We start from the raw sequence: 26,322 nt of genomic DNA, 5'->3' as shown, positions 1-26,322 counted from the left end.
AATATAACATAAAAATATAAGAAATAGAAAACAAATATAAGAGCCTACACATATTTTTTTTATTTTTTTTATTATTATATTTGGATAGAGACCACTAACAAAAAAATTATATTGACCCATCAAGAATGAAAATCACACCTCCTCATTATATTTTTTATTTGATCCACTAAATATGGACCTTATTTAAAGAATTTGACAAAGAATTTTAAACCCAAAATATAATAAACTCAAAAAAGGAGGTGAATTAAGTGAAGGAGGTGAATTAAGTGCTCTAAGCCCAAATAAAGCTGAAAATGAACCAAAGCATCCTCTTTATCTCTAACATTGAGAAGTGAAAGGAAATATAAGGGTTTGTGTGTTCCAAATTCTTCGTTCCTCTTAGAATCAATTTATTGCTTTTCAAATGTTTTACACTCCATCTTTACATTTTATAATAAAATGGATTCAGTAGCAATGAAGGTATGAACTTTAGATGGTTTACCAACTTTTTTTTGGTTGTTTAAGGTAGATTGTCCTTCCCATGGTGCTGTGATTAATTTTGGACAACAAGTGTACGAAACTCTGACAATAAAAATAGAAAAGTGATTTATACTCAACTAGCTATTGGGTAATATATATTTGTTTGAAGAGTATATAGAATTAGGGAAATAATACTCTCATGTCACATGAGATACTCTCGTTTTCTTACACAAATTCGTTTTTCGTGCCAAATAATTTTTCTTTTCTTTTTTAATATAAAATATGGGATCCACATTTAACTTCTCTTTACTTTTTTTCTCTCCTACAATCCTACAACATAAGAAAAGCTAAACCCATAGAATTATATAAACAACATTTAACAAATATTTTGATATTTTTGAATTTATTCTTGAAGTTGAAGAATATATCATACCATTTTTTTTCTTCATAAATTCATATATCATCTAATAACTCAGCATATATATTTGTTGTATGTCTAATATTTAAAATATATTAGACATTTAGCATTATTCTTATTGAAAAAAATGCATCGAATACAAAATACAAATCGTAGCTGTTTAAACTCTTTAAGATGAAGCAACACTATATGCAGGATGGGGGAATCTGTTTGCCATAAGATGTACCATGGGCATGGGAACACATATTGACTATATTTGTTTTGCGACCATAACTCCACAAATCAATGTTGTCCACAGTTATGTTTTGGCATGGCTTAACTTTACTGCATTTAAAGCTCACTGCAATTTCAGTATTGCCACTTCCTTGAATATTTTTGTATCTCACATTGCTGATTTGCACGTGTGAAGCCACCTACAAAAAAAAATATATAAGTTCAACTTTTGCTATTATGATCATGTGCTAAATAAATCAATAGCAACGATGAATATATAGTGCGTTTTGAGATTAATTTGTTTTGAGATTAAAAAAACTTTTAATTAGTTTTTAAAGATAATTTAAAACTATTTTTTTCCAAAATAATCATTTACCAAACATCTTATTTTTCCTAAATAATTGTTCTATTACGTAACAAAATACCAAAATAAAATTCTGCCATTACAAAATACCAGTACTCACGTATCCATTTATGTTACCAATAAAGCAAGCAAAAAAAAGAAAAAAAGAATGAGAAATGGTTCATAATTATAATATTCAAATGTGAATTTTGAAGTACAAACCTTTCCGCAAGGAGGATATGGACAATATTCTTGATCAATGTTAATGGGATGGCCAACATTATGCATAATAATGTCTTCATAGACAAAATTAGAAGCCATCAAAGTTTTTTTCAAAGGAGCAGCCCATGTTTTGATTCTAAGACCATCACTAGTACCATTAAATGTACAATTCTTCACAAATATGTCTCGCACATCTTCTTCCCAATCATTCTTACCAAGGCTTCCAACACTAATTCCATGACCAGGACCACAATAAACATCTTCAATTCGGACCTTTCTTGTGCCAGAAATCATAGCAACACAGTCATCGCCAGTGCCAATAATTGAACTCGTGATATTTATGCCATTTGACGCACCGATTTTGATACCGTCTGTGTTAGCGCTATCGCCGGGGGCTAATAATTTTAGATTTGTGAAGCTCATGTTTTGACTCCCAAATACAATGAAATGGCCACCTTTGCTGTTAATTGAATGCAAGTTATCGACATGACCGTTGGTGATGAAATCAAATAACATTGTCTGATCAAATGTATCAACAAAACAAGATGTTATTTATATAACATGTATACAACGAAAGAAAAAAAATCAAAACATCATTGTAACAATGAATAATATGTTATTATTGATAACATATTACCCATATTACTCCATTATAGTGGTTTGCATTATGATTCGATGGTAAGGTAGAATAAAGACTATAAGCAAGATATTATATAGGGGAATGATCCGTTTACAAATTTTTTTTACAAATTTTTATAAATTACACTATGTTCTCCCGATAGAAGATAGTATACCTACTGTTGTCCCGGGAGGAGATAACGTAGTTTGTAAACGAAAAAGAAAAACTTAATTTATGAAAAAACAACAAACTTACCACAGGACGAGTTGGCCATCGTGGATTGTTACGGCTACCTTTGGGTGGCCAAGCAGAAGATCCTTGACCATCCAATATGCCACCTCCAGTCACCCTAAGTTGGTCGATATATCTGAAATTTATCCACTTATCGAGATTAGGGTACAAAGATCGATCAGTTGGAGCTTTTAAAATTCCCTCTATTTCAAAGGTCGTCCGACCCTTGCATGGACCAACAAATATGACTGGGTTGAGCATGTAGGTTCCTTTTGGGATCAAAATTGATGCATGTCCATCCCATTTGCATGCATCACTCCATGCTTTCAAAAATGCCTTTACAAAAAGATTAACAAGTTTGTTAGCTCATTAAAATCATATTGTTAGTAAAAAAAAAAGAAAAAGTATATGCATGTTGATTACCGCACTGTTATCCATCTTTCCATTTGCAATTGCACCATAGTCTTTCACATTGAAAGGCTTAACCTCAAATTTTGCATCTGCAGTCCAAACTAAAAAGCACAACAACATAAACAAATAGTTTGCACCCATTTTCGTACTTTTTTACCCAAGCTCTCTTCCTTTGATGATAGTACAATTTCAACTTCTTTATATATAGGTTGAAAAATAAAAAATATTTAATGCTTAAAACATAATTAAGAGGATTTAATATGTTCTTATCAATACAATAATGAGTTATAGAATGAAATAAATACATGAAAAGGAACAAACACTGTTTTGGAAATATTCTACACTTAAGGTATATGTAATTATAGGAATAGAATTAGGAGGTAACGGTAATGTGATTAGTTGTTAGTTAATATGTTAATATTCTGTATTTAATGTATACATAATTATAGAAATAGAATTAGTTATCAGTATAAATTTTAAGGGTGTGTATTGGATTGAGATTTCAAATGATTTTAATAGACTATTTTTGGACCAAAACAATTCATTGGTATTCAATTAGAATTTTAAAAGATTGGAAAAAAGTCATTTGGTATTTGATTAGGATTTTAAAAGATTATTTTAGAGTCCGTTCAAATTCGCTGATATTCAATCAGGATTTTAAACAAAATAAAAATAATCTTGTGGTATTCAAAAATTTGACGGTTTTAATAGATTTTCTATTGGTGTGGATTTTGTGAGACTTTTACTGATTGAGAGTTAACGGTAATGTGATTAGCTATTAGCTAATATGTTAATATTCTGTATTTAATGTATACGTAATTATAGAAATAGAATTAGTTGTCAATATGAATTCTAAATTCTAAATTCTGAATTCAAATTGTAAGTCTTTCCTAATAATTACAGAATATCTTATAGAAAGTATTTATTTTTATAAAAAGATTTTATGCTAAAAATGCAATTAGATGAGTTTAATATTTTCGTATTTCATAATACTAACATTATTATTTCACTAATTCAATAATTATCTAATAAAACTCATAAACAAAATATTATTTATTTGGTAAATCAATTTGCTAAACCATTGATTTAAAATAAATGAAATTAGTACGAACATAGAAATAATAGAATACTTAATACTTGTTTCCATTGAAAGATTTAATGTTAAAACTGTGATTAATAGGATTTAATATATTCTTATGTCGCAATACAAACAATATTATTTGAGTATGATAAAAATAATTTGCAATAAAATCAGAAATATTATTCTCTAATAGCAATTTAATCTTCCAATGAAAGATACTCATTTCACATGATATAGCCGTATCAAATTTATGGTTACTTATCTCCAAAAAAAAAAAAAATATATATATTTATGGTTACTTTGAATGGATATCCTTATGTAATAAAATAGAGTATAAATCATTTCATGTGTTAAACCCATATTATAAGCCCATACCTTTAATGAAAATTAAATAGAAACGGAAATATATGCAAATCAAAAATTAAGCCTAATTTTATCACCCGGCCGAATCATAAAATAGGATACATCAATCTGTTCGTTGGTCAAACTTTGTGGTTCGATAAAACGAAAACTATAATTCAAACGAAAATATCACTACTAGAAAAGTTTTAATTTTCGACGGAAAATATTCCGTCGAAATTAAAGATGAAAATTTCCATGGAAAATGTATTCCGTCCAAAATTTTGATAGAAAAAATAAAAAAAAATTGACGGAAATTATATTCAGTCGAAATTTTTTGACGGAAATATAATTTTGTCGAAAATTTTATAAAAAATAAATCATAAAAATGAATTTTTCGACATAAAATGAATTCCGTCAAAAATCATATAAAAAAATAAATCGTAAATGAAATTATATTTAGAAACTTTTCGACGGAATTCAGTTTCGGTCGAAAATTTTCGACGCAAAATGAATTCCGTCGAATATTATTATAAAAATTAAATCAAAAAAGAAATTATAGTTGTGAATTGTTTGACGGAAATCATATTCCGTAGAAAACTTTCGACGAAAAATGAATTTTTTTCGAAAATCATATAAAAAATAAATCAAAAAAATTATATTTAGAAATTTTTTGACGGAATTTAGTTTCGGTCGAAAATTTTCGTCAAAAAATGATTTCCATCGAAAACCATTATAAAAAATAAATCAAAAAAGAAATTTTTCGACGAAAATCATATTCCGTTGAAAACTTTCTAAGAAAAATAAATTCCATCGAAAATCATTGTAAAAAATAAATCAAAAAATAAATTATAGTTGTGAATTTTTCGACGAAAACCATATTCCTTGGAAAAATTTGTACGAAAAATGAATTTCGTCGAAAATCATATAAAAAAATATATCGTAAATGAAATTATATTTAGAAATTTTTTGACGGAATTCATTTTCGGTCGAAAACCATTATAAATAATAAAAAATTAAAAAAATTATATTTATGATTTTTCGACGAAAATCTTATTCCGTGGAAAACTTGCGACGAAAAATTAATTCCGTCGAAAACCATTATAACAAATAAATCAAAAAAGAAATTATAGTTATGAATTTTCCGACGAAAATCATAATCTGTCGAAAACTTTCGACGAAAAATAAATTCAGTCGAAAACCATTATAAAAAACAAATCAAAATCGAAAATTAACTTACGAATTTTTTGACGGAAATCATATTCCTTTGAAAATTTTCGACAAATGAATTCTATCGAAAGTCATATAAAAAATAAATCGTAAATGAAATTATATTTAAAAACTTTTCGACGGAATTCATTTTATAAAAAAGAAATTATATTTATGAATTTTTCGATAGAAATCATACTCTGTCGAAAAATTCACAGATTTGGTAGGTGGTAACTAGCATAATAAAACCTGACTTCCACATTGCATACTTTCGTAGGAAAAACTGACTTCCACGTGTCCAAATTTCGCTACGACTGGTAGCGAACTTGGTAGCCAATAATTTCGTGACACGTTGCAGAAAAGCTGATTGGACCAAGTTCATTACCAGGAGTAGTGAACTTGGTGGGTTATGTGGCAGAATCCCGTTGTTCGATCAGAATAAATGTACCAATTACAATAGAAAAAGAAAAATGAAGGAAAATGGCTATTTAATTCATATACCAATCATAATTAATGTGCCAACCACCAATTACGATTAGTGCACAAATGAGATTAACTTTTGATTGTGCAAATCACCAATCACGCCGGAAGGCCATAACTTTTAATTCTGATATCCAAATCATATGATTTTTTATTTTATTTCACATGACTTTTCGATATCTACGTAATGAAACCTCATTTGGCATATTTTATCTCTCACAAATTTAGTTCAAATTTGTAACAATGGTATCAAAAACAATTAATGTACTGATCACCAATCACAATTAATGTACCCATCAAAATTAATTATGATTGGACATTAATTGTGATTCGTGATTGATACATTAGTTGTGATTGATGATTGATATATTAATTGTGATTGGTACATTAATTAAATGACATTTTTCCTTCGTTTTTTTTTAAATTTTTTTAATTGTGAGTGGTACATTAATTTTTATCGGGTAATGAAATTGTGCTACATAGCGCACTAAGTTCCAGATATCTTTTTTAACATTTTTTTATTAAATTGTATTATTTATAAAATTATATTTAGTTATATATTATTAAAATACACTTTTGTTTTTAATATTAAAATTTATATTTAAAGTGGATACTTTTAATATTTTAAATAAGTTTTTTTTCAAATTCTTCTTCAAATTTTAACTACTCTGTTTTTATATATTAAATTATATTATATTATTTGAAATTTGGAAGCAATGTTTTTCCAGTAAAACTTTATATTACATCTTTGTCTCTGTACTAGAAATTTACAACTTAGAATTCTTTTCTTTTTCGTTTCCCTCCATATATGTCAAAAATTCCCCCTCATCTCAACCCTAATTTTCGCTTCATCCATTCTTCATCTTCTGTTATTCAAAAACTTCATCATCTGCATGCTCGACCATCCTCTTTGTTTCTATTTTTTCCCCCTTTTTTCTCTTATTTCTCTTCGTATTTATCTAATTTCTCCCCTACGCTAAGTACTACCTAATCGATACTTCACATACCCTCTTCCCTCTCTGTGATCCACCACCACCACCTCTAAAGTGTTTTGGAGGAAGGAGATAGAGGACCAACAAACACATTGCCTTGGATTTGCGTTTCGATTTTGGTTTATGTTCAATCAATTGGGGGTCGCTGGATTCTTCTTCTGACTCATGATACCAACTACTAGGATTCATTGGTTGTGTTTCAGGTTGGTTTGACCTAGTTACTCTAATTATTTATTTAAATATCTTGTCATAAGGTGAGTCCCTTTCACCCAATTAAACTCAGAACAGTGACCATTATGCCACTGTTCCAAGTCTTATTTGCCAAAATGCCACGCCTACGCACCTTTTTTCCAAACTGCCACGCAGGCAAGTTCGCTGAGAGTAGTAGCAAACTTGGTGTGGTGATGTGTCAGCAGCCTGATGGTGCTCAAGTTCGCTACTGACACAGGCGAACTTGAGTGCAATAAATGCTGACACGTATGAAGAGTTCGCTGACAGACAAGGCGGACTTGGTTTGCCACGTGTCTAACCCCAACGTAGTTCGCTGGGGGACTAGGCAGACTCTTTGCCATGTGTCAATTGGCACACATAGTTCGCTGACGTTGACAGCGAACTAGGAGACAAGTGGCAGCCACTGACGCAATTCACTTTCCCGTTCAGCGAATTGTGTGCCACGTGGCAGTCCCCCACAAGTTTGCTGCCTAGGTAAGCGAACTACCTGCCGACAGTTATAGTTCGCTGCCCTAGGTAGCGAACTCAGTTCTATTTATACACACCCCATTTCCTCTCCCGAAGTCATTCTCGTCCGTTTTCCTTGAAGTTTCCATTTTTGTTTGTTACTTTTTGCTATTCAGTACATAATGAGTGAGAGTAATAACGATGTAATATGCCTTCTATATTACAATGGGAGAAGATATTTTGGACCGAACGGTCAAGTGTTTAAAGGAGATACAAAGATCTTCCGCATGAGTCCGCGTTGTAAATATACTAAGCTGAAGAAAATAATATACAAGAAGTTGAGATTACAATGAGGTCAATCCCTGTCTCGACTTATTGCTAGATGTGCTTCTGGTTAACCCAGTGCAATGGGTTGCTGTGGAGGTGGTGGAGGATGAAGATGTGTCATTAATAGTTGATGCATTTCGACAGCACGGAGAGGATTCCTCATACATCGAGTTGTTTGCAGAACTAAACAATGGTGGAGAGGCAAGCACTCAAAGTTCTGTCCCTCCTAGTTACTCCATAGACATTAACAGGGAGCCGCAAGTATCTCCGGATGATATGCATGTCTCACCCCCACCACCATCACCCCCACTAACAATGCCTTTAGATGTGATTCCTGCTAATGACATGTATGATCCGTCATGGCGTATTGAGAGTTCCGAAGAAGATATTGATGAAGGTCTTGTCCCTGACAGTGATTCATCGGATACAGACGTTGATGGTGATTTCGAAATAGAGCCGTCTACTGCATTGTTTGAACCGATTCCATCACCGGGCATTGTTGGTACGCATCAACAACCACCTGTGCCAGGTAAGGTTATTTACCGTTTGTTTTTAATTTGTTTTATGAATAGTATTAGTAAAGAAATTCGAACTTGTGTCAAATAGGGGAGGATAGTGTACCATTTTGGGCGCAAATACCACTGTACACGAACATTAACTGGGAACACCCCGATCAAGAAATTGATGACATGCAAGGGGCACAAGTACCAAATTGGCAAATGGGTCAAGAACTCTATAAGGACCAGCAGTTTGAAAGCAAACAGGATGTAGAAATGGCCATCAAACAATACTGTATGGCAAAGAACCGCACAACTGTCGTGCTAAAAAGTGATACGAAAAGGCTGATAATGATTTGTCAAAATCACAATGACGGTTGTCCATGGAGAATGCGGGCATATCTTAAAAAAAGAGGTCATGAATGGATCATCGACATATGGAACAACATCCATACATGTGTTAGTCAGACACTTTCACAGGATCACAAACAACTTAACTCTAGTTTCATTTGTTCATTGATCATCGGTAAGTCAACTAGACTCTCTATGTTTCAATAAATACCGTTTTCGTAACACTAATATCGAGCTGTTTCTCAAACCGTAGAAATGGTGCGTGAAGAGCCTAGCGAAAAGATTGGCTTAATCTAGGAAAGGATTGCATCGTGTATAGGATTTCATATATCATATAGAAAGGCCTGGAAAGCAAAGCAGAAGGCAGTTGTGAGGGTTTTTGGGGATTGGGATGAGTCGTACGCATTCCTGCCGAGATGGTTGGATTATATGTTATTGTTTTCTCCAGGGTCTGCTTATAAACTGGACGTGAATGAACATAGGATCGATGGTCGCCTCGATGGGTCACACAAGGTGTTTAAAAGGGTTTTTTGGACTTTCAAACAGTGTTGTGATGCATTTAATTATTGCAAGCCTATGCTCCAGATCGATGGGACACATTTGTATGGAAAATACCGCGGAACACTATTGATTGCTACAGCTGTTGACGGTAACAATTATGTCCTGCCTGTTGCATTTGCTGTTGTGAATTGTGAGAATATTGACAACTGGTCCTGATTTTTGACGATGTTACGAATCCATGTGACTCAGAAAGAGGGGATATGTCTTGTTTCTGATCGACATGCTGATATATTAACGGCCGTCAATAATGAACATCTAGGGTGGCAACCCCCTAAAGCTTATCATGTTTTTTGCCTGAGACATGTGGCTAGTAATTTCAATCATAAGTTCAAAAATATCCTGTTGAAGAAGCAGTTAAAGAAGTTAGGTATGGTCCTGCGCCCTTTTTAATTATTTGATACTGCATATAACTTTATTTCTTATATAATTATGTTATAATAAATTGTTGTAATTCGTCAGGATATACTACGTCGCGTTTGGATTTTGATGCTGGTTTGGAAAAATTTAAAGAACCAAGCCCACAAATTGCAGCATGGATGATCGAATTCCAAAGGAAAAATGGAGTATATCGTACGATGTTGAAGGAAGACGATTTGGCCACATGACTACAAACTTGTCGGAGTGTGTTAACAAGGTCCTTAAAGATGCAAGAAACCTGCCCATCACATCTTTGGTGCGGTTCACATACGCTCGGTTAAATCAATATTTTTTGGCACACGGGCAGGAGGTTCAGGAAGAGATGGACAAAGGTAATCGTTACGCCAAAGTGTTCTGGGTTTCATAGCTTAAAAACCAACAAGATGCTGCAAGACACTTTGTTACGTCGTATGACAGACAAAAAACACGATTTGAAGTTCAAGAGTCTTACAATCAAAGAACTCATAGAGGAGGAAAGAAATGGTGGGTTTCGTTTGCTGATCGGGTGTGTCAGTGTGGTGAGTTTACTGCTTTTAGGTACCCATGTAGTCATGTGATTGCAACATGCAAATCAGTAAACCATGACCCCTTACAATACATTGATCCTGCATATAGTGCATCATATCAATGTCAGGTATATTCCGAGAAATGGTATCCAATTGGTAATGAAGACTTCATCCCACCCGGCCAAGGCCCAACCATTCTCCCGGATGTGTCACTTAGACGTCAAAAATGGAGGCCACGAAGTGCCCGCATCCGTAACAAAATGGATCAGCGCAGAAGTGCGAGTACGCAGGTAAGATGTGGTTATTGTAGGGTTGTTGGCCATGACATACGTCGTTGTCCATCTCGCCTGCAAGGCACATGAATGTTGGGTGATCGTGTGATACAAACTTGCTAAAACGTTCGTACCATGTCATCTTGTGTGTTGACACCATTTTTTTTAATGTTGTTAATTATGCCTGCATTTTATTCGCTTTCGTTATCGTACCTCGAGAATTGTAGTGAATGTAATTTGGTTATTAATATAATTATCGTGTGGTTGTTGTTAATTAATCCTTTTTTCGGGTTGTGATCATAGGCATTGCCCATACCGCCACATGAAGTAGGAATAACATAAAAGCCAATCCTCTGTAAACTCATCCAGACCATGCGTGGGCTGCGAACTAGACTGCCCTGGAAACTGACTATACTCATGCGCATGAGGCTCAGCATGCGTGTAGGATGGTCCACTGGTCTGACCTGGGAACGGCTGACTAAAATGATGTTGAAATGCAGGGTACGGCTGCGACGGTGCTGAAAACCAAGGGTACCCGTACTGCGACGATGGTCCACTAGGTTGTCCAGTACCACCAGTGGGAGGGACAGGCTGCGGAGGCCACCAGTATGGCTGCGACGGGCCACCTGAAGGGTAAGCTGGTGCGTAAAACTGCTCGGCGGGACGAGGTGGAAGAGACTGCACAAGCACAGGCCGATCAGCCGTTGCGGGAGTCTGATGATGTAGTGGCAATCCCTCGTGGCGTGCACGTCGACTTCGACACTCGGGACGAGGAGGCTCCACTGTCTGGACAAATGGCGGCGGAGGGGCGGGTTCTCCAGGTTCTGTCAGTCTACCAAACTCATCGAATGCAGACATAGCTTGAAGGGCCTCGTCGTATATCTGGCGGTAAGTGAATGCTCACTGCGCTTCGTCCGATGCCATATGAACAACAGTCTCAATGCGATCACTCTGTATTGCGAAAAAATGTTAAATTTGTGATGTCATTATTTATATTAAATAGTTCACAAAACTATAATGAAACGTCTGAAATTAACATACCACATGAGAATGAATGGCCGATCTTTGCATCATCCATCTACGCGTATGCTGAAAATACCACTGGATGTACGTGTTGTTGATGGAAAGATGTCCATCTCCCTCGTCTGGCTGTAAACCCTGAACAACGAGGGCGTTCCTGGAATGCCACTGCGCTATATACAGTCCATGTCGGTCCCTCCAGTCTACGTCACCCTTACCAGTCAAGGTGATAGTAAGTAGCTCTGAACATTGTAATGGATCTCTCGGTATCGGCGGCCTCAAACGAAATTGCTGCAGCACTCTATCGGGCTGCTGGTAGACAACGACCTGATAGTGTATGAGTGGGCATACAGCTAACCATCTGCGCGCCTCCTCGGACGACGGCTGATGCACAGCGAATCCATCGTATGGCCTCCACCGGATCCTGCGGATGGGCATAACGTCCATGTGATGATGATAGCGTCTGATGTGGGAGAACCGAAACCGTCGCTGCATACAGATATTAAATCTGCAAAACAATAAGAAAAATAAAATTACATTAATATACGTCATAGACACAAAAAATGGAGTTAGCCATGACAACTGCGTATATTGAATGCAAGAAAACATAAAAACTATCAAAAGGCACACACCTGGCCCCGAAAATAGCCTCGGCGTCAGTGATCGCAGGGAGTGCGGGTGAGATAGTAGGGAAACGCGTCCATGCCCACAACTGTAGTAACAGAGCACATCCCCCCATATCAGAGCGTCTTGGCTCAGTAACCTTGCACAACTCCCTGTACAAGGTAGCCAGTACAGCGGAACCCCAAGAATATGTCCCACACTGCTGAAAATCATCCAGAAATAATAGATACCGCGCATGTACAAAGCTCGATGCAGTCTCAACGAACAAGCAACCACCCAGAATGCGCAAGATCAAAGCACGTGTGTATCTCATACGGCCAAGTTCAGTCCCAACATGTTGATGGTAATGCAGAAACTGTTCCCTCAGAAATGTCAGCAAAATTTGGTTCTTATACAAGTCGCGCGCTCGCTCTGGCTCTACCCCCAAGAAATCTCTAACCAGCTGCGAGAAGGGATGGCCTCCAACGCGGCCACATACAACCTCTCCATCTGTGGGAAATCCCAGCATATGGTGGACATCCTCCAGGGTAATCGTAACCTCACCCATCGACATATGGAATGTGCGCGTCTCAGGCCGCCATCTCTCAACAAGGGCCGAGACGAGTGAGTGATCAATCTAAAAGAAAAAAGAAAAAATTACATTAAATAACAATTTAATAAACATACAACATGTAATTTCACCTATTATAAAGTCAACGTATCACTAACCTCATGGTTGCGCAGATGCGCAACGTGATAAAACCCTGCCTGCCTAAGGTAAGGGTGGATATCCTCGGGTATATCCAAATGATCGTGTGACGCAGCGTGTCTGACATTGAGGACACGATCACGCACATTTGTGTCATTCGATGCGTTCCACACATGCGTGGAGATGTGTTTGTCCTACAACGTCAGGAGAGAACGCGAGGATGGACCAGGATCAATGAAAGTCTCGTGCGGGTCCTGCTGCTCCATGGATCTATTTACAACAAATAAATAAATAATTACTATGAAATGAATAAATATTCAACATTATTTAATTATTCTATAATTCATATATAATTGAATATTACATACTAAATAATAAATAATAACCACATTAATATACTTACAACAATTATTAACACTAGTAATGACATACTAAAATTTGGATAATAATGCCTAATCAACAAATAATATAACACAAAGAAAATTCTACAATGGTATTTACAAACCTATAACAAAATAATGTTATTTGATTATTAGTAACAACAATTGCATAATAAAAAATATAAAATACAATAATTTAACAAGATTAATTGAGTAATACAAAAATGATATAATATATTAAATTACATAAAACAATAATATATGATGTTATAAAAAAATTAAATAATATATAAAAATTAAATACTAATTACTAGGAAATAAATAAATCAATATTGTTATTTAATATAATATATTATATTTAACTTATATTATATTTACAAAATAAATACTTGCACAAAAAGATATTTATTATATTATACAAAAATTATATAATATCTAAAAATAAATACTAATTATTAATAAAATAAATAAATAAATAAATACATACATTATTGTCAAAATTATTCTAACCTATTTTTCAATCCTATAACTAAATAATGTTAATTAATTCAAATATTTTAATTATTGCATGATCAAGAATTTATTAAATACAAAAACTAACACCATTAGAATATATATTTTTTAACCTACAATTCAACCCTATAAATAATATCAAGCAAAAGGCTATTATTAAATAATACAATAATATAAATTACTACACCTAATAAGATTATCATACATACTATAAGCCAATGTCAAAATTTTCTAACCTATTTTTCAATCCTAGCACTAAATAATTTTTTAATTCAATATTATTATTTATTGCATAACTAACAAATTTTTAAATACAAAATATAACAACATTAATATAAAAATTATCTAACCTAAATCCTTTAAATAAAGGATGCACATAAAAATTTTATTATAAATATTAATTAAACTATAAAATATTTAACTACTAACATATTAACATGCAATTACTAAACTATTTAAAATAATAAAGCAAATAATATGGCATCTAACCTAATGTTTCATCATATATATAATATAAGTAACAACATTTAAATAATAATTAAAAACTGTAAGAAAATTTAATGAAATCATAAATGACTAACCTCAAATGAAGACAAAGAATGCAAATGAGAGAGAAAGAAAATTAAGAAAGGAAGAGAGTGGTAGAAGAAAAATGGGAGAGAAAGAGAGAGGGGAGGGGAGAGAGAGACGGGAGGGGAGGGGGGGTTATATAGGGCTAGGTAAATTAGTCGTTACACCAAGTTCGCTGCCACCCCCAGCAAACTTGGTGCATGTCAGCCACGTGGCAAGCTAGCCGTTGCGCAGATATCGCTGATGTGGCCAGCGACCTTCCATGTGTGCAAGCCACGTGGCTTGGCAGGTGAGGCATTTATTGCACTCAAGTTCGCCTGTGTCAGTAGCGAACTTCAGCACCATCAGGCTGATGACACATCACCTAGTTCTCTACTACTCCCAGCGAACTTGCCTGCGTGGCAGTTTGGGAAAAAGGTACGTAGGCGTGGCATTTTGACAAATAAGACTTGGAACAGTGGCACAATGGTCACTGTTCCATTAAACCCCTTCCCCCATCAATTATCTGTTGCCTTCAGAAATCCTAAACCTTTAAACCCATTACCCACGAAGAGATATCTATTATACACGAAGAGATATTCGACGACTTCATTTTCATCGAAAATTTTATCAAAAACAAAGTTTTCGACAAAATTTTAACCGTTTTCGACGGAATTTTTCCGTCGAAAACATAGCATTTTTTAGTAGTGATATAATTTTTAAACATAAACTAAATGAGAAACAAAAATTATATGCAAATCAAAAATTAAATGAAAATAAGAAACATCCATTTGATGAGTTAAGCCATATCATAAGCCCAATTTATAAAATTATATTCTAAATAAATTATAAATTGTTATATATATAATCCATAAACGTGATACAATTATCAGGGATATTAACTTAGTGGAAAATAGTCAGGGAAGGTTATGCCATAGTGTATGTATTGTTCTTATGAGAAAAGTGCTTACCAAGTAATATAAGGAACGTGCTTGCATGTGTTTTATTTCTTGATTTGTCTATTTATGAATTGTCAAATTAGTAACATATCCAGAATTGATCCTGGGAGCCAAATTACAAAGCGCCTTTTTAAATTGTGGATTCAAAAGTTTTTTAATAATATCGATTAGTAAAAGTTATAAAATCAATGAATTTTTTTTAAATATTCTACAAATAATAGTTAATCCATGATATCATAAATTAAAATTTGGAAATAAAGTATTACGAGATAACTAAATCATAAATTTTAAAAAATAAAATCATAAGTTATAAATTATAATTAAATCACATAAAGTGATTACATGATGATTATGTTTCAAAAGAACGTTAACCAAACAAAAAAAAGGAACAAAAATGTTGTGATTATATGATCAAATAAGATGCATAAAATGGATTGATTATATGAAGCTTTTATTTACTAAGAAATGAAAAGAAGGCAATGAAATAATCAAAGTACGGAAAATTTAATGGCGTTTATTAAGGTCATTTAGACTCATATGGAAAAAATAAAATAAAAGATTGAATCTAGATTAATCATATTGACTCATATGCATATCTCTTACAATTTGAAATTATTTTCAATTCATCACATGGTACAAACTGTTCACTTAGTAAATCATATCCAATAATTTGAATCGTAAATCATCCGCCATCTATATATAACTAAGTTTTTAACATAATTTTAGCAGTATTGGAAGATTAAACAAATCAAATTAGTCCTTCGATTAAATAAGAAGGGTTTCTTTCACCAAAAAAAATAAAATAAGAAGGGTTTAAAGATTCTCATACAGTCATACTTGACAACCATGGCACAGTTGTCACTGCACCAAATATTGTATTCAAAGAAATTTTCCAAAGGTGGAAATAAGTTAATTTATTTTATTTGTTGAACTATTTTATATTAATTTACAGAGTTTGCTATTTCACTATAATACGTAATGTACATGTAATTGTAGTTTTTACTTATCACCGTCCAGTGCGAAGGCACGGGTCATAAACTAGTTTCAATTAAAAGTTTAAGACCAATTCAATTTAAAGATGATACATAAGGAAATGAATGAATCATATCGGATTTTTATTTATTTAGTTCTTTAATGAATGATTTTATAATTTTAATTCTTTATATAATTTTTTTAATTATTTTATATTTTCATTCAAGTCTAATACCGCTAATATAATAATATTTACATAATATCACAACAGTGAAATATTGAATATTATTATTAAAATATTACATGAAGAATGATACAATTGTTTTTTACTGGTAGAAATTAAACACATGACTTAAAATAAACTATCAGATTTTTTTGCAATTTATTATTAGGGAAAAATGTTTCTGCAGTTACCGCAGATAAGTTATCTACATTTATTCCCAAAACGACGTCGTTTTGATATTGAAATCTTAAAAAATTATAAATATAAAGACTATTATAACCCTGAAATAAAAAAATTAAAAATAAAAAAATTACAAAAGCACCATGATTTCCGTCCCAAAACGACGTCGTATTGGGTTTACTGCAGATAACTTATCTGCAGTAACTGCAGAAAAAGCGAACCCTTATTATTAATATATTTTTGACGAAATTATTTTTCCGTCTAAAATTTTCAACGGAAAATGAATTTCATCAAAAATTTCATAAATATAATTTCTTTTTTATAAGGGTTTTCGACGAAATTATATTTATTTTGAAATTTTTTGACAAAAAATGAATTTCATCGAAAAATTCATGAATATAATTTCTTTTTTATAATGATTTACGACGAAAAATGAATTCAGTCAAAAAATTCATGAATATAATTTCTTATTTTATTTATATTTTTACAAGGGTTTTCGACGGAATTCATTTTCCGTCGAAAAATTCATATATATAACTTTTTTATTTTTTTATAAACTTTTCGACGGAAATCATTTCTTTAAAAAAATTTGACGGAATATGATTTTCGTCAAAAATTCATAATATTAATTTCTTTTCTTTTTATAATAGTTTTCGACGGAATTATTTTTCCGTTGAAAATTTTCGATGAAAAATGAATTACGTTGAAAAATTCATAAATGTACTCTTTTATGTTTTATTTTTGGGAAATCATTATCTCCTTTTATATGAGATAACTCTCTCATATTACTATTTTTTTTCTTTCTTTTTCCTTCGTCAGAAGATCATATGTATACATATAGGCCTTCTGAATAAAAAAAATCTTACTAACGTAATCATTTCATTTAGTTAAATTGTAACGAGATTAAATAAAATCTAACTAACCCTTAACGAAATAATCATTGCTTTTTTTTTTTTTTTTTTTTTTGATAATCATTGCTTTTTTTAAAAAGAACTAACTAAGTAATCGTTATCTAAGTAAATTTTTAAGCAGATGTCTCCACGTGTTCCGCTTTGTCATACATATTATTTTAGTATTTAATACTTATTTATTTACATTTGATTTATTATTTTTATATTGTAGCTAATATGTATATATTTATTATTAGGGATAGGTTATTGTGCCTACTCCTATTTTACCTACTTTTGCCTACCCCTTTCGTTACCGTTCGATTACCATCTCATCCAACGATCCATATTTGTGATATAAAATAAACCTTTTTTTTTCCCTTTCTTTCTTCTCACTTTCTCTCATACCCTTTCTCTCTCCTCCCCTTTCTCTCTTCCTCTGCCTTATACCTATTTTTTTTCCTTTATCGTTAATCTCTGCCCAGGTGAACGGCGCAGAAGCATTTGAAATCAATTACCACAACATTTGAAATCATCGTTAATATACATTAGTCTCTGTTTTTATTATTGTAATGTAAATTTTCTCCTTCTGAATCAGTTTCTATCAAATTATCAGTGTCAATGGATTGAAAAATCACAACAAGTTTTTAGATCTGAAGAACAACATAAATTTTATAAATTAATAAGATTGAATTGATGACTAACAAAGAAGTTTTAATGTGATTCAAAAGATCTGTGCAGAGTTGGAAAAGATTCAAAATAAATAAAAAAATTAAAGAATAAAAAAAATTGATATTGGAAAAATCTGGAAAGAGGGTTAATTGGTGCCATTCCAGCAATTATGTTGATACGGATAGCCAATTAATTATTAGAAATTAAGAGTATCTATCATGTGGAAGAACAGATCGACATATTGAAGCAGAGACAAGGAGGATTATGTGAACAGATCGACCTTGTGGCACCACCGCTTTGAATCACATCAAAACTTCTTTGTTAGTCATCGATTCAATCGTATTAATTTATAAGGATTAAAAATATCATTAGAATCGAACAGTTTGTCAAGAGATTGAGGTCCACGACGGCAGAAGGGAAAAAAATTAGGTATATGGCAGAGGAAGAGAGAAAGGGGAGGAGAGAGAAAAGGTATGGAAGAAAGTGAGAAGAAAAAAAAGGAAAAAAAAGGTTTATTTTATATCACAAATATGGATCGTTGGATGAGATGGTAATCGCACGGTAACGAAAAGGGTAGGCAAAAGTAGGTAAAATAGGAGTAGGCACAATAACCTATCCCTTATTATTATTACTATATTATTTTAGTATTTATGTATTTATGTATTTATTTTATTATTATCATTTACTATAACATCGTTCGTCAAATTTATACATTGCGGCATTATGGCGCTTTTAGTCGGAACAGTGGCCAAAATGTTACTGTTCACTGACTTTTTTTTTCTAAATATCACGCGAACAATGAAATTTACCAAACTGCCATGCCTTGGAGTTCGCTACCACTAATAGCGAACTTGGTAGCCAATAATTTCTTGACACATGACACACTTTCGCAGGAAAAAAGTTGTCTGCCACAAGTCCAAGTTCACTACCTGTCGTAGCGAACTTGGTAGTCAATAATTTCGTGACACATGGCACAATATCGTTGCCCGATCAGAATTAATGTACCAATTACAATTAAAAAAAGAAAACAAAGAAAAATAACTATTTAATTAATGTACTAATCACAATTAATGTATCAATCACCAATCACAAATAATGTATCAATCATCAATCACATTTAATGTATCAATCACCAATCACAATTAATGTATCAATCACCGATCACGATTAATTTTGATTACAACTAATGTACCAATCACGAATCACAATTAATGCACCAATCATAATTAATATTGATTGGTACATTAACTATGATTGGTGATTGATGCATTAATTATTTGTGATACCATTGTTACAAATTCAACGATGTTTGTGAGAGATAAAATATGTCACATGAGATGTTATTAAGTAGATCTCGAAAAGTTATATGAAATAAAATAAAAAATATCTGATTTGGATATCCGAATAAAAAATTATGGCTCTCTGAAGTGATTGGTCATTGGTACAATCAAAAGTTAATCTCATTCGTACATTAATTGTGATTGGTGATTGGTACATTAATTGTGATTGATGATTGATACATTAATTTTGATTGGTACATTAATTAAATAGCCATTTTCCTTCTTTTTTTTTTAATTTTGATTGGTACATTACTTCCGATCGGGCAACGAGTTTGTGCCACGTTGCACCTAGTTCGCTTGGACCTTCAGCGAACATGGTTCATATCAGACACGTGGCACACCTAGTTCGCTGCATATGGCAACGAACTTCTCCAATGCGTCAGCATTTATTGAAACGTAGTCCGCTACTCCTAGTAGCGAACTTGTTGTCCACTAAAAACATGTCACATCAGCAAACCAAGTTCGTTGGGCACTGTAGAGAACTTGTCCGCGTGATATATTGGAAAATAATACTGTTCGCGTGGCATTTAGGGGGGAAAAGTCAGTGAATAGTGGCATTTTGGTCACTGTTCCCTTTTAGCGCCATTGAGGCAATTTTTGGGCCAACTTGGCGCTAGCGGTGTTCGCGGTCTGCATTGGATCGATTTTGGAAGCAAAAATCATCTGATCCAATTCTTTCGGTTTGATCATGTAATCATTCTTTCAGTTTGATTTTTTTTTTTCAAATTCGATCCAATCCGATCCCATTTTATTCGGTTTGGATTGGATCAGTTTTCGATTTTGAAAAGCCTAAATTTTCAGTCATACAAATCACTAGCTATATCAAAACAAAGTCATACAAAGTTACAAACCACTAGATTTTTTCATGTCCACAAATCAATGTTGTAATATATTCATATAATATGCAAATAAAATATCTTTTATATATATTGACTTTGTAAAGTTTGTATGATAATTATTGTGCACTCTAAATGTATCAGTAAGCGATAATCTAATTTTTAATATAGTACAACAAAAAGTTGAATTATCATATTTTACCTACAACAAAAAGTTAATGGATCTTTGATTTAGACTTTTTCTATTGGGCTATGATTAGGAAATAAGCACAAGTAGATAGAGAGTAAGGTTGGGGAATCATTGGATCGGTTTGGATTGGATCGGTTTTCACTAATCAACGCATTATGTCAAATATTTAGTCATTTAAAAGTTAAGACATTTTATTATATCATCTCATTCATTCATGATATTAGATTATGGAGAAAATACTTATAGAAGAAAAGCAGGTAGAGAATAATGTCATACCCAAGGAAGCACAGACACTTGTAAAAACAGGGAGAGTCGTATCCGACACGCTCTGACACGGCGACACGCTCCGACACGGTGTCGGACACGCGATCAACTTTTTCTGACACGTTGACCATGACCATTCCGACACGCGAATTTGACCGTGTCCGACACGGTCAAATGGCATTTTCGTAATTTTTTTTAATTTTTTTAATTTTATTTTTTAAAAATTATTTTTTTAAAAAATTAAAATATATTAATAAAGCTTCCACCTGATCATATCAATTTTATTTTTTTGTCTTTTTCCCCTTAAGTAGATAAGAGATCATCTCAGCATCATTGTTGTCAATTCATATCACGCTCTTGTTGTATCTCCTTCTCTCTGATCTCTCTCTCTAATATGATTTGATCTCTCTATCTGATATTATCTCTCTCTCATCACAGTTCTTATTTTTTTATTAAAGCTTCCATCTTTATAACGTTTTGATGGGTATTATTAATTTAGTTTTATTTTTTTGTTAAATTATTAAATATTAAATGAAATATACACTATATAAATTAAAATTTTTATTTAATATTAAAACGTGTCCCGACGTGTCGAAATCCATAATTTTTTAGGATTGACGTGTCGGAGTGTCGTGTCGTGTCGTGTCACGTGTCGCGTGTCGTATCGGTGCTACTTAGGTCATACCTTTCTATGAGGACCTACAAAAGCACATATCTCAGTGATTCCATATCATCCCGTCAGTTTTGTTCTACAACAAAGCTGCAAAAAAAAAAAAAATCAAAAATATTACATGTTCATGTAATAGAACAACAATTTGAGAAGATGAAGAAGATAAACAGGCAGATAAGAGAAGAAATATATGCACAGAAGCTAATTACCAAATGAAAAAAATCCAATAACACATATCCTATTTAAACACAAAATATTTGCATTTTTTACAAAATATTTTCGTTTTTTTAATGATTATTTTTTTAACAAAATAGTTTTTTTTTTTTTGTAAATAAAAATAGTATTTTTTTTATGCAGCATAATATGGTTAACAATTACCCATGTATAGAGTAATGGGATAATGTCTACAAAAAAAAAGTAATGGGATAGTAAATGAGCTGTCTGCCACCAATAATTTTCAAATGTTTTTCCACCCTTTAAAATTCAAATTCAAAATTCAAATTCAAATTCAAATTTAAAATTAAAAATTGAAAATCAAGATTTTAGAAAGGGACATTAATGAGCTGTCTGCCACCAACAATTGTTAACAAATCTTCTGCATTGATTTAAATTACAAATTCTATTTTTTATTTTATTTTTCTATTTACTGATTTTACCAAAGAAGGAAAGGTTTTAAATATTTTGTAGTGTGAACATAAAGTGACAGTGAAGGAGAAAGTGACACGTCAACATCCTTGTCAAGGAATGAGTTTCCTTTAGAATATTAGATAATATTATATTTATGAATTTTATTAAATAATTTATGAATTTGCAAAATAATAATGTTAGTATTATGAAATACGACAATATTAAACTCGCCTAAAATTTTACATTTTTAGCATAAAATATTTTTATAAAAATAAAAATTAAATATAAGATATTCTATAAAAAAAAATTTGCATTTTATAAGCGTTATTTCAACCCAAAACCTTAAGGTGTTGGGTAATAATATATTAATTATTTTGTATCTTTTGGTATCTCTGTAATATACCCCCTCACAAAAAAGCTCTTTGAGCTTGAAGAGTGGATATGACACATGCTAATTTTTTGGTCTACCTTGTGGGCACAGACCTATTTTTGGTTTACCTTGTGCGCACAGACCTATTTTTGCTCTACCTTGTGCGCACAGACCTATTTTTGCTCTACCTTGTGCGCACAGACCTATTTTTGTTTTACCTTGTGCTTTTCTTAATTTCACCTGAAAGTGGGAGACAGTACAGATCGAACTCATGACCTCCTGATTACTCCTTCTCTAATATCATAATAAAGTAATAAACTGATAAGAATATGGTTGATTTCATTGTTGTGCCAACATGGCTCATAAATACAAAAAGAATATAACAGGAAAGATTTACAATTTGAATTTTGAATTTACGCTGAGAACTAATTCTATTCCCTATAATTATGCATACATTAAATGCAGAATATTAACATACTAGCTAATAGCAAATCACGTTACCATTACCTGCTAATTATATTCCTATAATTACGTATACATTAATGTATAATATTTCCAAAACCGTGTTTGTATTTATTTCATTGTATATATGATTCAATTATTGTCTTGATAAGAGCATATTAAATCCTCTTAATTATGTTTTAAGCATTAAATAATTTTTATTTTTCAACCTATATATAAAGAGGTTGAAGCTGTACTATCATCAAAGGAAGAGAGCTTAGGTAAAAAAATATGAAAATGGGTGCAAACTATTTGTTTATGTTGTGCTTTTTAGTTTGGACTGCAGATGCACAATTTGAGGTCAAGCCTTTCAATGTGAAAGACTATGGTGCAATTGCAAACGGAAAGATGGATAACAGTGTGGTAATCAACATACATATACCTTTTTTTTTTCTTCTAACAATTTGATTTTAATAAATGAGCTAACAAATTTGTTACTCTTTTCTAAGGCATTTTTGAAAGCATGGAATGATGCATGCAATTGGGATGGAAATGCATCAATTTTGATCCCAGAAGGAATATACATGCTCAACCCAGTCACATTTATTGGTCCATGCAAGGGTTGGACGATCTTTAAAATAAAGGGCATTTTAATTGCTCCAACTGATCGATCTTTGTACCCTAATCTCGATAAGTGGATAGATTTCAGATACATCAACCAACTTAGGGTAACTGGTGGTGGCATATTGGATGGTCAAGGATCTTCTGCTTGGCCACCCGAAGGTAGCCGTAACAATCCACTATGGCCAACTCGTCCTGTGGTAAGTTTTTTGTTTTTTCATAAATTAGGTTTTAGAGCTTTTATTATTTTCAGAGGCAGTTTCATAATTTTGTATATTTTAAATTTAATGTTTTTTAGAGTTATTTGAAACCTTAGTTGTTTTGATATTAATCCCAAAACTTTAGCCAAAATTTTTATATGGGTAATATGTTATAAATAACATATTCAATATTGTTAAAATGATGTTTTGATTTGTTTTGTTTTCTTTATTTCTTTCTTTGTAAGACTTGTACATGTTATATAATAACATCTTGTTTTGTTGATACATTTGATCAGACAATGTTATTTAACTTCATCAGCAACGGTTATGTCGATAACTTGCATTCAATTAACAGCAAAGGTGGCCATCTCATTGTATTTGGGTGTCAAAACATGAGCATCACAAACATAAAATTATTAGCCCCCGGTGATAGCGCTAACACAGATGGTATCGACATCGGTGCGTCAAATGGCATAAATATCACGAGTTCACATATTGGCACTGGCGATGACTGTATTGCTATGAATTATGGCACAAGCAAGGTCCGAATTGAAGATGTCTATTGTGGTCCTGGTCATGGAATTAGTGTTGGAAGCCTTGGTAAGAATGATTGGGAACAAGACGTGCGAGACATAGTTGTGAAGAATTGTACATTTAACGGTACTAGTGATGGTCTTAGAATCAAAACATGGGTTGCTCCTTTGAAAAAAACTTTGATGGCTTCTAATTTTGTCTATGAAGACATTATTATGCATAATGTTGGCCATCCCATCAACATTGATCAACAATATTGTCCATATCCTCCTTGTGAAAAGGTTTGTAGTTCAAATTCACATTTGAATATTATAATTATGCACCATTCTCATTAGTTTTTTTTTTTTTTTTTTTGCTTGGTTTATTGGTAATATAAATGGATGCGGCGAGAGTATTGATATTTTGTAATGGCAGAATTTTATTTTACGGTTATTTTACATAATAGAACAATTATTTAGGAAAAATAAGATGTTTGGTAAACGATTATTTTGGAAAAAAAATTATTTTGTTTTAAATTAACTTAAAAAACTACTTAAAACTTTTTTTAATCTCAAAACAAATTAATCTCAAAACTCATTGCTATTGATTTATTTAACACATGGTCCAAATAGCAAAAGTTGAACTTATATTTTTTTGTAGGGGGCTTCACACGTGCAAATCAGCAATGTGAGATACAAGAATATTCAAGGAAGTGGCAATACTGAAATTGCAGTGAGCTTCAAATGCAGTGAACTTATGCCATGCCAAAACATAACTGTGGAAAACATTGATTTGCGGAGTTATGGTGGCAAAGGAAATTTAATCAATATGTGTTCCCATGCCCATGGTACTTCTTATGGCAAACAGATTCCCCCATCCTGCATATAGTGTTGCTTCATCTTAGAGTTTAAACAGCTACGATTTGTATTTTGTATTCGATGCATTTTTTCAATAAGAATAATGCTAAATGTCTAATATATTTTAAATATTAGACATACAACAAATATATATGCTGAGTTATTCGATGATATATGAATTTATGGAGAAAAAAATACGTGAGTTAGTACATGGCTTTTTACATTCTAAATATCTTAAAATAAAATTTATGTCTTAAAACTATTTTTCATCAATACAAAACATATATTACATTTCTAACTACTTAAAGTTACAAATTTATACATTACATCATAAGTCTCATTTAGTCTAGTTTATATCTATAAGTTTCTACACTATCTAAATAGAAAATAGCTACTACTCCTTGATTTCCTACTATTATATAGAATTCTGAGCGATCGCCGTAGAGGTAAATAGTTATTGTTGATCCCTCACCACTTAACCATAAGCTAGACATGATGTTTCTATGAAAAGGTTAGTATAAAACAAATACGTTAAAAAAACTCAGTGATATTGAAATTTTCTAACTATAACTATTTCATTCGTATAACGAAAAATATTATTCAATCAAATATGTCTATAATGAGAGAAGAATAACAGAAATAATAATATATAACTAGTTGTATAATATTTAACTGAAGCCATTAAAGTCCAAATTTTGTGAGTCTCTACATGTGAAAATGTCTTATTGGCGGAGCTCAAACCAAGTAAGGCTTTCTTTACAATATTATCGTCTGAACCCAAACCTTTGTGGGTCATTTCACATTTCATAGCAGTATCATACAGTTAAAAATTACATATTCTATTAACATTCATTTGGTACAAAGAAACTATTATTCTACTACAATAATGTATTAAAATAAAAGATTAAAAAAAAAAAACCAAACGTAGAAACAAAGTCGAATAAAAGATTTTGGAAGAGCAATAGCATTATCACATCTTTTCTAAAAATCACCTTTTAAAAGAAAGGGAAAATGTTTATCATTTTAAATGACACAATTTATATCATTTCACTCTCACAAAGAGGTGGGACCCACAATTTTATTTTTTTTGTCAACTCTCT

General features: G+C 32.2%; 2 protein-coding genes across 2 annotated transcripts; one reads left to right on the top strand and one right to left on the bottom strand.

The window, feature by feature from the left end:
• Positions 1–1,062: 1,062 nt before the first annotated feature.
• On the bottom strand, positions 1,063–3,057 carry LOC133315898 (exopolygalacturonase-like). Its single transcript, XM_061517582.1, has 4 exons — positions 2,929–3,057; positions 2,530–2,841; positions 1,656–2,174; positions 1,063–1,290 (listed from the first exon to the last, which is right to left on the bottom strand). Exons 1-4 carry the CDS (start codon positions 3,055–3,057, stop codon positions 1,063–1,065), a joined length of 1,188 nt encoding a protein of 395 aa, XP_061373566.1.
• A 20,271-nt stretch (positions 3,058–23,328) lies between these two features.
• On the top strand, positions 23,329–25,253 carry LOC133315897 (exopolygalacturonase-like). Its single transcript, XM_061517581.1, has 4 exons — positions 23,329–23,454; positions 23,541–23,852; positions 24,149–24,667; positions 25,026–25,253. Exons 1-4 carry the CDS (start codon positions 23,329–23,331, stop codon positions 25,251–25,253), a joined length of 1,185 nt encoding a protein of 394 aa, XP_061373565.1.
• The last annotated feature ends 1,069 nt before the right edge of the window (positions 25,254–26,322 follow it).

The sequence above is a fragment of the Gastrolobium bilobum genome, unplaced genomic scaffold (assembly GCF_033153095.1).
Source record: "Gastrolobium bilobum isolate Gb01-03AN ecotype WA unplaced genomic scaffold, APGP_CSIRO_Gbil_v1 utg17648, whole genome shotgun sequence".
NCBI lineage: Eukaryota > Viridiplantae > Streptophyta > Magnoliopsida > Fabales > Fabaceae > Gastrolobium > Gastrolobium bilobum.
This window is presented reverse-complemented; position numbering and strand designations above follow the sequence as displayed.